Source organism: Bactrocera dorsalis, chromosome 2 (genome assembly GCF_023373825.1).
Source record: "Bactrocera dorsalis isolate Fly_Bdor chromosome 2, ASM2337382v1, whole genome shotgun sequence".
In the NCBI taxonomy this organism is placed as follows: Eukaryota; Metazoa; Arthropoda; class Insecta; order Diptera; family Tephritidae; genus Bactrocera; species Bactrocera dorsalis.
Genome location: NC_064304.1, coordinates 102,021,710 through 102,037,534, shown reverse-complemented (window position 1 = coordinate 102,037,534; position 15,825 = coordinate 102,021,710). Strand labels below are relative to the sequence as shown.

At 36.1% G+C, this 15,825-nt stretch overlaps 1 protein-coding gene across 1 annotated transcript in view; it reads right to left on the bottom strand.

Annotated features, from left to right (window-relative positions):
- LOC105230478 (atrial natriuretic peptide receptor 1) overlaps window positions 1-15,326 on the bottom strand; it is a 107,305-nt gene extending 91,979 nt beyond the window's left edge. Inside the window, exons 1-3 of the mRNA XM_049448603.1 lie at window positions 14,172-15,326; window positions 11,964-12,147; window positions 11,608-11,810 (exon numbers count right to left, since the gene is read on the bottom strand). Coding sequence (XP_049304560.1) covers window positions 11,608-11,810; window positions 11,964-12,147; window positions 14,172-15,015 — 1,231 coding nt within the window. The 5' untranslated portion in view covers window positions 15,016-15,326. The remainder of the gene's footprint in view (window positions 1-11,607; window positions 11,811-11,963; window positions 12,148-14,171) is intronic.
- Window positions 15,327-15,825: the final 499 nt, after the last annotated feature.

The window sequence follows — 15,825 nt, the reverse complement described above, 5'->3', positions numbered from 1 at the left end:
GATACACTCTGCCTTAACAAAATAAACATTATATCATTATTTAGGTCTTTTCATGCTATCATGCTAGAAACTTCACACCGTATTGAGTGCAATGCTAAATTATTAAAGAGCCCTGCGAAAGCAAAGTTTTATGTCAATAAACGTTTTAGCACAAAATCTGCATTATACATTGGCTGTGCTGCGACCAGTGGCGCGTACTGTATACACATATTCATGCCCACCTAGTACAATGAGTGGTGGGAAAAATGTGATCAATATCCGGCTGCATTTATGTTGTCAGTTATTGACTACACACAAAGCGCTTCAAGTGTCAACCGACCATGCAAATGGGCATGCGGAACGGTAATGAATACGTAGTCATATTGAAGATGAATGTAAAATACGCAGGTTACCTTTTATGTTTCGGAATTTAGCAACCCTAGTATTGCAACCTGTCAACTCACGAGCCTATCGTAAAGTCTGAAATTTTTGATTATATACATACTCAGAACATTTTGACATACAAACGCTATTTGTGCTTACAGTAACTTAAAATATTCATCTTCTCCAGAAAATGGAATTAAATCGCGATTATTTTTTACAATTTCTGACGTGGATTAACACAACAACAGCGTATCGCTGAACTTTATTCAAAATTTGGCGATGGAGTTCTAGCGCTTCCAGCGTTTATCGAATGTATAGTGAATTCAATCGAGTTCGCAGGTCATTGCAAGATGAATTTCGTGAAGGTCATACAAAATCAATTCTAGTTCGGGAAGCTATTGATGCTGTGCGCAAACAGATATTGCAAGATCGTCATGTGATCTGTCGTGAGATTCATACAACTATAGATATTAGTGGGAGCAGTATACATTCAATATTTCATGAACATTTCACAGGCCATTGGTTTACACAAAATTTTTCTACCACTCAAAAAACGGCGCGTGTCGATTTGTTGAGAGAAATGTTACAAAGTACGAAAACGGGGCTTCGAAAGACGTCTATGACAAGTGACAGGTGACGAATCGATGATTTAGGATTCAGATAGAATCATTTCCTGACAATTATATGTCTATCTACTACAAATGAGTTGAACCGGGTCAATACTTCCCTTAGTCCCCATATACTTAAGAAAAATATTTTCTAACTTCCATGTGACTTTAAACCGCATATATTGGCAAATATGTGAGTTATCTTAATCAAATTGATAGTGTTTGGTTTTCATATAATGGTGCATATTTGTGCTTAGAATGAATCAAATCAGATGAAAACTCGCCCTAGACCCCATATAACTAACAGTCTTTATGTGCCTGAAGGTGCTTCCTGGGCTTTAATCCTTGCAAGTTGTAAGAGTATGAAATGTTCGGTTACAACCGAACTTGGCACTTCTTTAATTGTTTCTTCTGATTTATAACTTTATGAAAAAAAATCATTATAAATCGGATAGCTCATAGTTTCTTGTAGCTCATAGTAGTAGTAATTATTCGAAATTCAGTCATAAAAATCAACTCAACAACGTTCAACAAACGCATTTCTCGAGTGCTAACCACCGACACGTTTCTTCTTAATGAGTGAAAACATTTTTTTGCTTGCAGAACTTACGCTCACGCTCTCGAAAAGCACTGAAAATGCAGCTGTTGTCATTATCAAAACGCAAAAACCTTCTATGCACCGATTGCGCCTCGTTCTCTGTATGTTGAAATATATTTATATACATATACATATGTGTGTTTATGTATATATAAGTATGCTCGCGCATAAGCGATTTCATTGAAAAAACCTACAGCGACCTTGGTCAATAGCATTCGCGCGGGTATTTAGTGCGGCTTTATTCTGAGTTGTTTGCTTTAGAAAATACTTATCTATAAGTTTTCAGACGATTGTAAGAAAATATATTTATTTGTAAATATATGGCATTTCAATGATTTATTAAGGCGGGGTTTTGAATATGGCGTTCTCTTTAAATTTCAAGTTAGTGGGTTATGAATAAGTTTAACATCGTTGAAAGTTATTTGCTTCGTAGCTTGAGTAGCTTTACTTGAAAGAAAGTGAAAAAATTATGTTAGTAAGCGAAAATCATAGGTTAGGTTAGGTTAGGTTAATCTATCAGGCCAATAAGCCATGCATACACCAGTTTTGGTCTTTTGCTATACCAGTTGGAGTTCCAAGAGGAGTAGTCATCCCTTAGGATGCCTCCGCTTGACGCTAATTTTGACAGACTCGCGGTCTGCAAGTACATGATCGTGTTTTGCGAAAATATACCGATACCTAATCCTCTATTCAAGAGAGACAGAAACTAAGAGAGACCGCATAAAATACAAAGAAACTAAGTTCATGAAGATGTGAGTCTTTTTGCTTGCTCAAGTGCAGGATTCTTAGAGGAAAAATATACCGAAAAAGTGAATAAAGACAAAAAATAGGCACATGAAATAATAATAACTTATGGAATTTTCTTCTTTGGCTGGCGGAGAATAATTCCTACTTCCATGCATGCTCCTCCCTATATGTATATATGAACATATGTATGTATATATGCTTATGTGTTTATTTTCTTATCGTTGCGTTTTGTATTAACTTAACTTCTACTACTTTTGTGGTACTTATATACAGTAGCTCCAAGCGAAACTCGTACAAGTAAAAAAAATTATTAAATTCCCAAAATGTATGTATGTGTTAATGTATATATGTATGTATAAATGCATGATATAGATATATATCACATTTACTATATATTTTAAATATTGTTCATGTACCTACATAAGCGCATATATATTTACACTCATATAAGCTGTAAAATTATAGCACTTTAATCAATTATAGATGGATTGCAGTCTGTAATTAACTTACTTCATTAGACATATCTATTATTATATGCTGAACAGGCGATGCATAGATTCACGGCAATAAAAATAACAAGTGCTTTTCGAACTATATACAGCGAAGCAGCTGAAGTACTAGCTAGTATGCCGTCCATAGACATCCAAGGAGACGAATTCACGAGTTTATATGAGTTATGAGCACCAATTACAGAAATCAAACCTGTAAAGGAGACGTTATAGTGTCAAAGACACTACACAAAGGGGTTTTCAATAAGAGCGCTACAAAAACAGTTTGGGATATCAATGAAATTCTTTACTTCTATGAAAGTATGTTCGATGTCATTATGTATGGAACTCGATTTCTTTTACAGAAGTCGCTGATCCCAATTTTCGACGGTTTTCAAGAAGAAAACGGCCGATACTGCTGCGATTTCACGTTCGATATTCGTACGAAGTTCATCAAGCGTTGCTGGCTTGTTGACATAGACCATATACTTGACGTAGCTCCACAGAAAATAGTCTAACGCACTATCAAGCCGGCCAATTGACACGGCCATTTCGTGAGATAAAACGTTCACTAAAATTGGTTTTCAATAAGTCGATTGGGATATTCGCTGTGTGGCTTGTGGCGCCGTCCTGTTGGAACCACACATTGTCCAAAGCCCATATCATTCAGTAAGGGCCAAAATATTCGGTTATTATTGAGCGGTAGCGACTCCCATTCACAGTAACGTGGCGGTCTTGATTATCACGGAAGAAGTAAGGGTCTGCCCATAAACCGAACCAAACCTTAATTTTTTCGGTACGTAATATTGACTCATGGAGTACGTGTAGATTGCTGCCTAATCAATAACACATATTTTGCTTATTGACGAAGCCATTCAGCCAGAAATGAGTCTCATCGCTGAAGATGATTTTTCGATGAAAATCCAGATCTTCAATAAATGTATTATTCAAGAAAATTGCTCTGATCACACCGCTATAGCTGTGATATCAACTAACCGGAAAAGTCAAGTTCTTTAAGAAACTTTTCTGTTTGTGAAGGGTATTATAGCTTTATTGCAACCGCTTCTAAATTTTTTTTCTTGCTGTCTAATTGCTTTACAGTTCAATATTTTCAACACTTATTTGTAAGAAAACATGAAATTACTATTCACATATGTAAATATGTATGTACGTCATCCACAACAAGTGCACGTAAGGGAAAAGCACCGGCGGGTTAAATAAGCAGCCAAATCCGATTGAAATCCATGGAATATAGCAGAGCGTCAATTGTTTTTTGTTTTTGTAATGAATATGCAATTATATTTAGCGCAATTAATATTAATTAATACACTGTCGCATCTAGAGTAGCTCCGTATGCATACCATATTAGTGTGTGTTTTACAGTGCAGCAGAGGGCTGTAATTATAGGCTATGCTAATTTAGTTCACAGGGTTTCTCAGTAATTATACATAATATACTGATAACTGTAATTTTAGTGCTGCAATTATTGCTTATAAATTGCCTTACTTTAAGCATTTCCTGGAATTCTCTTTAAAGAAAAACAGCACTTTGAATAAACAAGTACAATTATTACAGGGTAAGCGCAAATCAAACTTGTCCCCCTCGAAATAACTCCGCTTGGCCCCAATGGCTGGAATAGCCTACAATGCGCATAGCGATTCACGTTTAATGGCTTCCATTGACTCAAACGGTTTCCCCGGAGCGGTGGTTTGAGTTTGCTGCATAGTTAGAAGTCACACCGAGTTAACTCGGGCGATATAGGTTGAAAATCTGGCCAAAATCTCACGAAGAATCAATGGAGTATGCGACGGTGTATTATTGTGGTGCAAAAACCAAGAGTTGTCGGCTCATAATTCTGGCACTTTTTACGAATTGCTTCGCGCAAACGACGCTTGTCACTTAAAGAGTATTCTTGGTTGACAGTTAGGGCCATGGGAAGGAATTTTGAGTGCACCACACCTCGATGATCGAAGCAAACTGTCAACATAACCTTGATTTTTGACTGGATTTTTTTGGCTACGCTCAACTCTGTCACGATATTCGGCCAATTGATCGCCTGTTTTCGGATCGGAAGACTCATCGTCAGCTATAAAACGTTTCATGACATCCTGGTAGTGGGAAAGTATAGTTTCACAGACGTAATGTGACCTTGTTTTTTCGAAAAGAATTGACTGATTTTGGAACCAATCGTACCAATCGTGCTTAAACTTTTTTTACGGCCAAATGATCTTTCAAGAAGGCTTGTTTATAAGAATTTAAAGCGCAAAAGATCATGGTTCAGAAAAGATGAACCAGTTCAAACCACTTCAAAGGAAATTAGTCATCAAAAAATTGTATGTTACATATATGTTTGGTGGGATTTCCAGGCCATCGTTTATTTTGAGCTTTCGCGCGACAAATTTACGTTTAATTATGAAGTGTATTTTATTCTGATCAGCTAGACAAATTGAGTGATACACTAAAGCAGAAGAGGTCAGCATTGATCAATAGAAAAGGTGCAGCGTTCCACCAGAACAATGCGAGATCTCATGCAAGTTTGATGATTTGCCTAAAGCTTTTGCAGCTTGAATGGAATCGGCTACCACAACCATCTTTGGACATTAAACCTTCGAACTATTATTTTTTCGGTCTCTGCGAATTTTGGTTTTTTTTTTTTGATGGAAGAACCTTCACCTTATATCAGGACGTCAAAAACCAAGATGTTCTTTAATATCAATTGAATAAACATCGTTTATTTCACATGAATAATCGGCTGGTATGCTAGTTCGCTTTCACCGAGTTTGTGGAATAATTTGTTTAGAAAATATGTCAAATTTGATGCCTGTAACGCCAACTTCTAGACGTGGCCTGTCTTTACAGCAAGAGAGCAGAAAAAATAAATGAATTTAATTAATAAAATAATTAACTGATAATAAAATATGATCCAGTGTAGTATAATTAGTATATTTCCATTACTAACCTTTTAGTTGTTACCGTTATATATTTTATTGTATGCAATTTCTAATTGACATGACAGCACTTTTTAATAATACTGCTGTTTAAAAATAAATAACGGTAATATAAATATAAAAGCTAAAAATATAACATTTATTAAGCCTGGGACTGATAAGGCATACTTTTTACTATAAGAATTTACTATAGCATAACGGCCTGAAGCGACTTGTATGGTACGATATACAAAGCTCAACCAAACTCTGTTTTGAGTGAAATGTGAGTGACTAAAAGTGGCTGTGTGAGTGAGTTTCGTTAGGCTTAAACGAGTCGACTTAGCAAAAAATCAAACGGAACTCTTTTGTAGAGTGTTAATTTCATTTTTTCTATACAACAATTCATTCAAATGGATTAACCTTAAAGACATATTAATAAAATATTCTTGTTCTTTATATGGGTCCAAACTTCACCAGCATTTTTCTTGTAATTTCGGAACATATTTTGATATTTTTTTGTTCACCCTAATATATATGTACATATATGTAGATTACTATCAGAACGGCATATAAGTAGAACGCTATTTAAACCCTGGCCTGATTTTGATAAGTGAAATACTAATCTTTCGAAAAAGTTTAGGTTAGGATAAGCTTCCTCATTTGGACTAAAGTGAAAGCAAAAAAAATCATATTGGAACAAAATCTGTTGGAAACGAATATATATACTATATGTATTAAGTACCGTTAAACAATTCATAACTGCTTTTGCAATAGCTTGATTTGTAACAGAACAGTTTCGAAATATGTGAAAAATATATTTAAAGAACCTAAAATTTACCACACCTAAACTTCTAACCAATATTTAAGTCTAGTTGTAATAAAAAGCGCCAGTCACTCAAAAAAGGATTATAACGGATGATCTAAGTAGAAGTACTTTTTCAACAGCCTTTTTTGACAGATTACGCGTGAGGCGAGTTTAGCTGTCATGTTATATATCTTCAGTATTGTTTAACATTTCATCATGGAAAGATTTAAGCCTTTAAGACTCTGGAGAGTCGATTCGGCGCCGTTCGCAGCAATTCGGACTGACGTCTCGGGGCATTTTACTTTACGATTTTATATTGAAAGCACACAAAATATGCCCTGTGGAAGAACTGAAGCCGCTCGACCTTTCCCAGCAATATTGCTTCGCTCTATGGGCTGTTGAAAAGTTCCAAGAAGATGCGATGTTTTCGAGCCAAATTTGTTTTTTTGTTGTCCGAAATTGAAGCGAGTGATCTCACCGACATTTGGTTTCAACATTGCATTAGTCAATGAATTTATTGAAAGAACACTATGGTGGGCAGAATATTTCACGTTTTGGGCCGGTCCGTGGTATAAAACACCGTTTCCTGTGGGGACGTGTAAAGTCTTAAGTCTATGCGGACAATCCCGCTTCGTTTCAGACCTTGAAGCAAAACATCACGCGTGTCATACGCCAATTACCAGTCGAGTCATTCAAAAATTGGACTGAAAGGATGGACAAGCTGGAACGTAGCCGCGGCCAAAATTTGAAAGAGATAATTTAAAAAAAATAAATGCCAAAGAATGTGCTTTCGAATGATAATAAATAATCCTCATTGAAAGTGAAGTTTCTCTGTTTAAAAAAGTAGGTGGCCTCGAAATGAATCACCTTTTATCTTAGGGGAAATACCAGTGATAGTAGTTATAATCTGTATTGCTTCTTAAAATTAATTTTCATTTATTTCATATCTATCTATCTATATGGCGTTTTGTAGATAATATGTTTACTATATATATATGAATATATATATAAATAATTTTAGGGTTATTATTATTATTATTAATATCTATACTTATTTATTTTTTTTATTAACTTTCAAATTTTTGTATGATTATATATACATTTATTTTCACCCCTTCGTTCTGTCTTCTATTTTTTTTTTAGTCCGCATATCTGATTTATTGAAATATGTATGTATATTTAATATGACCTCAATAGTCACAAATGATTTAAAATTCCTCATTTTCAATTTAAGCCCTACGCATTTCCTTCGTTTACTTGTCGTGCCGAGTTTATTTGCTTTCATTTGTCAATACAAAATTTCATTCGATACTTATATATATTTTCCGTTGGGTATTTGTTGGTTTTTATGCACTGAGTATTAAGTTTGCCACAAAGTTTGCGACAACCAGCAGGAAATGTCGGAGATCCTATGAAGTATGTATGGTATAAGTGATAAGCTGAATCGTTTTTTCCGTGTACGTCTGCCTTTTTGCCTATTTATACGTGAATTAGTCACTCAGTTATTGAGATTTCTGTCTGAAATTCTACATGTTTGCTTTTCTTACTTGTCTGAACAGCTGACATTGTATCACTATATGAAATAGCTGCCCTACAAACTGAAATCAAGTTCTTTTATTTAACAAGATATCAACATGAAAATTTGCATGGATTCTTGTCAAAAACAATAATGAAATTTTTTAAAAAAATTTTCAGATCGAACCACTATAGCATATAGCTGTCATACAAACTGAATGATCACAATCAAGTCAAACTTCTCCATAATTTTTTTTTTCTTATAAAGTATAAATATACTTGTAGGTTGTTCATATCTAATAACGGGGCTAGAAGGAACTAGCAATGTATTTTCCGTAAGATTCGTACGTAGGCCTGTTAGATTTTCAGTTTTAATTATACATATGTATGTGTGCATACATATTTGCCATAAGAAATGCCCCAGCGAAGCGTTTTATAGTTTCGTTTTTTTCTTGTTTTTTAATATTTTTTTTAGTGCACTGTTTATTTTGGCGCACACACACAAATATTTCGATTTCAATCTCATCTGCTTAAAAAAATTTAATAAAAACATGCAAATCTATTTACTTTCGATTTCATTTAAAAGACAAACACATTTCGTTATTAATAAAAAAATGCGAAAGTCTTGCAATAATACCAGTTTGACACTCTCACCGGCGTTTTTTTTTAAACGCAAACTATTTTTTAGGCGCAACACATATGGTAGTTACTTCCTCTTCTCTCTCTTCTCAACTCACAACTATCAAAATGTGCTCAACACACCCACAAACAGCTAATGTTAAAGCGTTAGAGCCTATTTTAAATAAAAGCTGTTAAAGCGCGCATAATTAAAACAAAAAATATTTTTTATAATATTTTTTCACTTTTATTTTGCCGCGCGTCTCGCCGCTAACGTTAAATTCGGTTCGAAAATTCACGCACAACTGCCGACTACTGTTCGGTTGCTTGCCAGTGGCAATATGCTCTAAATGCCGGCTTTGATTTGCGATTTCCAAATTGCATCTTTTACTTTCATTTTGCGTAATGTACTTGTTGTTATTGTGATTTTCATTAAAACAGCTGATTTTTGTTTTGTTATAACTTCGAAAAAGCTCGCCGCCAAATGCACGTGTTGTTGGTGCGCTTTGGGGTTGCAAAGCTTTCGAACTGTTTTGTTTACATTTCAGTTGTGAGAAATTGTGTTTGAGTGCGATTGTGTGTGTGAATTTGACAACCCAGTAGTAAGTTGCATTTCAGCTGTATGTCATGTTTATTCATTGGCTTCATTTTCTATTATCTGTGTTTCGTATCAAATAATTCCAAGCCAGATCAATATTTGATAAAATGAAAAAGGCAATCGTTTTGCACTCAATTTTAATAAATACTGAGATTGATTACTCTTGCCTTGATAAGATTTCCACCAGCTACGAGTAGATTAAAAGAAATGGTTTTTATATCGTTAGTAACATAATCGAAGTCTGTAAATGTCTGGGCAATGATAGCTTCAGTTGAGTTAAGCTTACAGGCACAACAAACCTTAGATCACGGCTCAAACTTGAGTTATTATCTACTAACAGGCATCTGCCTTGCTTAACACCGGAGCCTTGCATTATCAGCGAACATATATATTTAAAAACTCCTTTAGCTTAGTCAATCTGTCTGACAGCTTTTTTCTTTCCGTCCGCTTAAGTCACAGTACTTTGAAGTCAGATTAGCAATTTATAAGTATTATTATCCCCTTTGATGACGACTACTGCAAACTTAATAAGGTCTACGATTTATGGTCATGCACCTGGAATGTCCGGTCCCTTAATTGGGAAGGTACCAAGAGTAAAGACGTCATCGCCGTCCAAAATGTGCGATGGACGGTACAAGGACTGAGATGAGTAAGTTCTTGTGGCATTTCGTGGAAGGAGAGAGATTTCGTCGCCGAGCTCTGGCATTCACCTCGGTGGATAAACGTCTAACAACAATCTACATCAAAGCGAAGTTCGCCACAATGTCAAAATCGTGATTGGCGACTTAAACATCAGCGTAGACAAAGAAGGTATCTTTTGCACAACGGTCGGTAAATTCAGTCTCCGTGATGAGACATCCCCAAATGGGTTGTGGCTGATCGAGTTCGCCGAAGTATGGTTATCTGTAGTACTAGATAATACGAAAATTCATCAAGCTACCTGGCTGTCTCCGGATTGAAAAGTCACCAACCAAATCGATCATGTTGTGATAGACGGAATACGAATGATACGTCTCCAGTGAAAACTTGACCAACTTTCGTTATGAGAATCAAACAGGGACCTAACCTAACTTAGTCTGTGGCGTCTCCAACAACTCAGTGTTATTTAGCACGTAATTTTTAATACCAATATAGATATAGTTTTTTAGCTTGACTCTTTTGCCTTTAACTAGCTATAAGCTATAAGTATTTTTTATAGTAGACATTTATCTAGGTTTCCATTAAGGGGCTACGTGGATTTCCTCGACTAAAAAAGTCTTTTTTCAACAATTTTTATCACACAAAAAATTAAAAATTTTATTGTTTCAAACACACCTTATTAACAAACATTTGCTGAAATTTTTGGAAAAAAGTATTTACAACTTGGACGTTGGGAGAAAATTTCCGGTGATCCCTCGGAAAAAATGCGCTGGCTTTGGCAGGATAACTCCTGTTAGAACCTTAACTTAGAACTTGGACGAAGAAAAAAAATGTCAGTGAAAATTTCGCAACCTTTCTTTTTAATAGTTGTAAACGAAAAAAAATCTTTCGTTCAAGGTTTTCGGAATTATATCTCAAAGACCAGTGTAAGATTTCAAAAAGATCGGTTGAGTAGTTCTCGAGAAATCATGCCAACCGACTTCAAAAACACAGTTCCAAGACATACGCGTTTAAAGTCGGCGCATTTAGCTTAGCTAGCCGAGAGCGCAAAAGTTCTTAAGGCTGTATCTCCGAAAATATTATTCGAAACAACTTGAAAGTGGAGGACAATATTCATAAGGTGTTAGGCGTATTGGCTTACTCAATTCAATATATTATATTAAATAACAAATAATAAAAAATCTATCTTCAATTTTCAACAATTACATATCTGCCTTAAATACCCACCACTGTGTGAAAAGCTTCAACGAATAGCTTTACCAGAGAATTTCATTAACATTCTCAGGCTTTACCTTAACCAAATGTTAGCACAAATGAATGCTAATGAAATGCTGTGAAAAGCTTGTTTGAGAGCTTGAATTTCTACAGCCAATAAAAAACAAGCGAGTGTTAATGAATGTTGGCTCGCCAACAAACTTTTCATAGAATATGTTAAAGCACTAAATTCTATGTAAAATTTCTGTTAACGCCGCATATTTCATTAACATTAACTGTTATTATTAACATACGAAGTGTTACTATAACAGTAATGCCAGCTAACATGCTTTCGTTTAACATGCTGTTAAATTCAATGAAAGACAATCGAGGCTTATCTAATCAGCTGCTGATTGCCACAAGAGTGGCGTTAAAAGGTAAATAAACGTCTAGTTTGTAATATACAGAAACAGAAATATATTGACACATATGTTTAGAGGCACTTACTTGTGTGTTTATTGCCAATTTCACGTACTAGCTCCTCGGTGCGGTTGCGCAGCTCCGGCACTATGGAATACTGTGCAAATGTCAAATTCAGATTACGCATTTCATCGCCAAAACTTTTCATCATCAAATAACAGCTGTGCTCACCGACGGCATTACTTTGCCCATCACGTTCGTAGAATGCTATGGAGTTCGACCAATTGTAGCTGCAAGAAGAATGCAAGGCTTTAATATACATATATATGAATTATTAACTACTTTTTAAGTGGCAAGCAATGTTCAGTTTCTTTTTTTGATTTTATGAAAGTTAGTAGAGATTTTTATTTTGAAATGAACATAAAATTGCGCATTGCCCTTACCGTTTCATAAGTTCGATTATCATCAGGGAGAGACTTTTAAAGCTGAGCACGCCGGGACGCACCAGCATATAGAACTCATCAGCACATGTTGTTTTCTGGTCTTCAAAACTGTCGGTGGCACCACCTATGGATATGACTGGCGTGCCGTTGCTATTGAAGTACTTGGCGATGCGACTGACGGCGGCTGAAAGAGCACAAAGAGTATACCATATATTATATTAGGCTTATATTATCGGTTGGAGTTGTATAACTGTTAGTGTACTACCCGACATAATAAATATTTGAAGTTTACTTATTATATTTTAATATACGATATATAAATAACATGGCAACACTGGTACATGGTCATTTTGGTATCTTGGTAATAAGAGAATAAGCGAAATATCAAAGAGAGGCTATTTTTTAGGATAGACCTCAGGTTAAATTAGGTTAGATAAACATCGTTGTGGCCGTCGCCACATAGCGCCTTAAGCCTATCACCAATTTATTAAGGCGGCTAATATCAATTCCAGTCAATTCGCCAGGTTCGTAGAAAATATGGCAATCGAGATGCTTTAACCTTGGCCAAGCAGAAGCTGAACATTGTTGGAGAAAGTGCCTAGATGGTTTTCCCTGGCACTTTGACAAGATGCATCATAAAAAATCTTTAGCGGTGTTAGTGCCAATAGGCTAGTGTCCAGTTAGCTTAGCTATCATTGCGGTGATCTTAATCTTGCTAAGTTGTAATAGATCAATAGACCTTTTAAGTTCCACCTTTGGTCAGAAAGCTTTTGCAACAACACAGGCTGCTTGCTGAGCTCGCGCGAGACCCATAGATCCATCGCACGAAGACCCGGTTCGTGCCTCTGACTTCGGTTCGTTGCCATCCTGTTGGGTTTTGGTTAAGTCTGCTCTTTTTTTCAAGCTCAAACGACTTTACAGTTTTCAAAGATTCTGCTGTGATTCGGCGCCATTTGCAGTAACTCGGACTGACGTATGGAATGACTTGGCGCATTTTACATTGATATCTCAAATTGAAAGCGTACAAAATACGTCTTTTGAAAGAACTGAAGTCGCTCGACCGTTTCAAGCAATATCACTTCGCTCTAATGGGCTCTTGAAAACTTAAAATAAGATCCGACGTTTTCCAGTAATATTTTGCTCAGCGATGAGACCCACAGCTGGCTCAATGGATATATCAACTAGTAAAATTGCCGCATTTATGACGGGAGCAACCTGAATAGATTCAAGAGTCCAGAAAAAACTCCGTTTGGTATGGTCCATATTTCATCATAAATGATGCCGGTGAGAACGTAACCGTCAATAGCGACCGTTATCGCGACATGTTAACCAACTATTTGATGCCTGAAATTGAAGCTCGTGACGACACTTCCCACAAATCGCATGAATCAATGGATTTATTTAGATAACACTTCGGTGAGCAGAAGATCGGGCGGAAGATCGAAGGTAACTTCCAAGGATATTTTTGTCAAACGGACTTTCATTTATCTTTGGCCAAGAACCATGATTCCGGTGGAATTTCTTGGGTTTTATTTATATTAGGAATTAGAATGAAGCTGATAACTGTTAAAAAGAGAAAGGAAAATGCTGCTATGAAAAACTGTCAGTGTGAGTTCTCAAGTTTAATCTTCATACCGCAGTTCAGCTTTAGGTTGAATATGTTCTGGATATCAGATCTTTACAATCATTAAAAATTCCAGAGTAGAACATCTATATATTAAAATCTATATAATTATCGAAACCGTCATTGTAATTTTTCTGCCAATCAAGAAGAAATGATCATTGGGGGCGCAAAAGAAGTCGTGTCAACATTGTGGTTGGTTGTGACTCAAACTTGATTTCTTCAGATTTTTTATGAAAGTTTTTGCAATTAGCCTGAGGTCTTTTAGACTTTGCTACTCTCCTCGTTATCATTATGTTTCTAAGCGTGTTTTCATCAGTCCACTCACATCACTATATTCTGAATGCTCTATGGAGGTATGTCAAAATTTGCAAGACTCTGTGAAAGTTTATTCCAGCAGGCAATACTAAACTGCTGTGCTTGGAATCCTATAACATTGTTAGGGCAGCCTCCACATATCAATAAATTCTCTTTCACACTATCCCCATATCAAATTCGAGGATTTGGCACCGTAGTGCTACATTAATATTTAATAAATCAATATACTTGTATTCACACAAATCATGCCATACACACTACGTACTCACCTAAGGCATAATCGCAAACTGGACCAAAGACAACATGTGCACAATTCTTTACGATGCCGTCCATGGCCTTAATAGAGGCATATGCTGCATCGCATTTCACATCGCCCGTCATCCATTCCAAATTCAACTGCGGTGGCAATAAACTATTTTCGCGTATATATTGGTCGGCCAAATGCAACACTGGCATTGTGCGACGCAACGAAGCCGTGTAGGTGTCATCGTCGGGTAGCAATAAAAGTGCGCGCAACGTACAGTCGCGACCGTTCGGTGTACAAATGGCTTCGCAAGCGCGAGCGGGCTCCTCGCGGCAAGCGGCACGTACGTGGGACAACGCGCTTAGCAGATATAGCAGCGTGTAGGTTGTTAGTAGTGGTGTAAGGGGGCTGCGCCAAGGCGGTTGCAAGGCTTGGGCACGAAAAAGCCAATCACGCCAATTGCGAAACTGTGATCGACGGGATTTGGTGCTCAACGATTTGTGTTGGCTACGCGGTTGGACTGCAGAGTGGCACTCAGAGCGTGCTGCAGCTGGTATGCGCTTGTGGTTTTGAGTAGGTGTCCATTTGCATTGAGTGTGGACCAAAATTTCAGCTGCTGAAATGCAATGACCGGCTTGTAATCGCACTGCTGTCGTTGGTAGTCGCTGATCTGCGTAATAACCCTGAGTGCGTTGTTGAGTAGGTGGGAGTTGGGTTTGTGTACCGGCTTGAGATCGATAATTTGTGAGCATTTTTTGTTGTTGAAGTTTATTTATTTGTTTTCGATTTTGTTTGTAAACTCCAATTCGTGGTTCTGCCGCTGCAGTTTCAGGCATGCTTGACATTTCTTTTCCAAATTCTGTTAACATTTCTGTTTCTAAATCTATCCTTATATTTGTTTCTATAATTGCTACAATATGCTTTTTAGCTTTCTCTCGGTTTTGTTTTCCAAAATTAATTTTATTTATTATTCCGCTTTTGTATGAGTACCTGTTCCTTTTTGTGTTCTTGCTGCTACTTTTTCTTTTGTTTTAATTTTTGCTTTTTTTCTATTTGAACGGCTGCTTATTGTAGATATAGTTATATTTATATCTACTTTATTTAAAAAAATTGCTTCCACAGTGCTTTCTTCGCTTTCTCTTTCTGTTTCTTCTTTTGTTTATGTTTCAGTTTCTGCTTTTTCTTCTGTTTGTGTTCTTTTTTATTTCTCTTCTATTCCTTTTTTCTTCTTATTTTTGTGCTTCTGGTTTTTCCTTTGCTTTGTTTCTTCTTGTCTATTTGATTCTTTTTCTTGTCCTGTTTCTTCTTATTTTTTGTTTCTGTTTCTTCTTCTGTTCCTGGTTCAATTTCTCTTTCTGTTTTGATGCATATTTTTGGTTTTATTTTTGCATTTCTTTCTTATTAGGTTTGTTTTGTAATTCAGTTGCTTTATATTGCACTTTCTGTTTCTGTTCCTCTTTTGTTTTAGTTAGTTTCTGTTCTTTAGTTTATTTTGAAACACTTTCAGTGTCATACTGTTTAGTGTTTTATGCTTATTCTTAACCTTATCTTATCTTATTCTTTAGAGTTGAGTATATACATTTTCTTTAGTATACTTGAACTTTGATTTTTAAGTGTTAACTTCGAGGTATTCGCACGGTCTTTAGTTTCTTTGTCTCATTTCCAGCCTACTTTTTTCG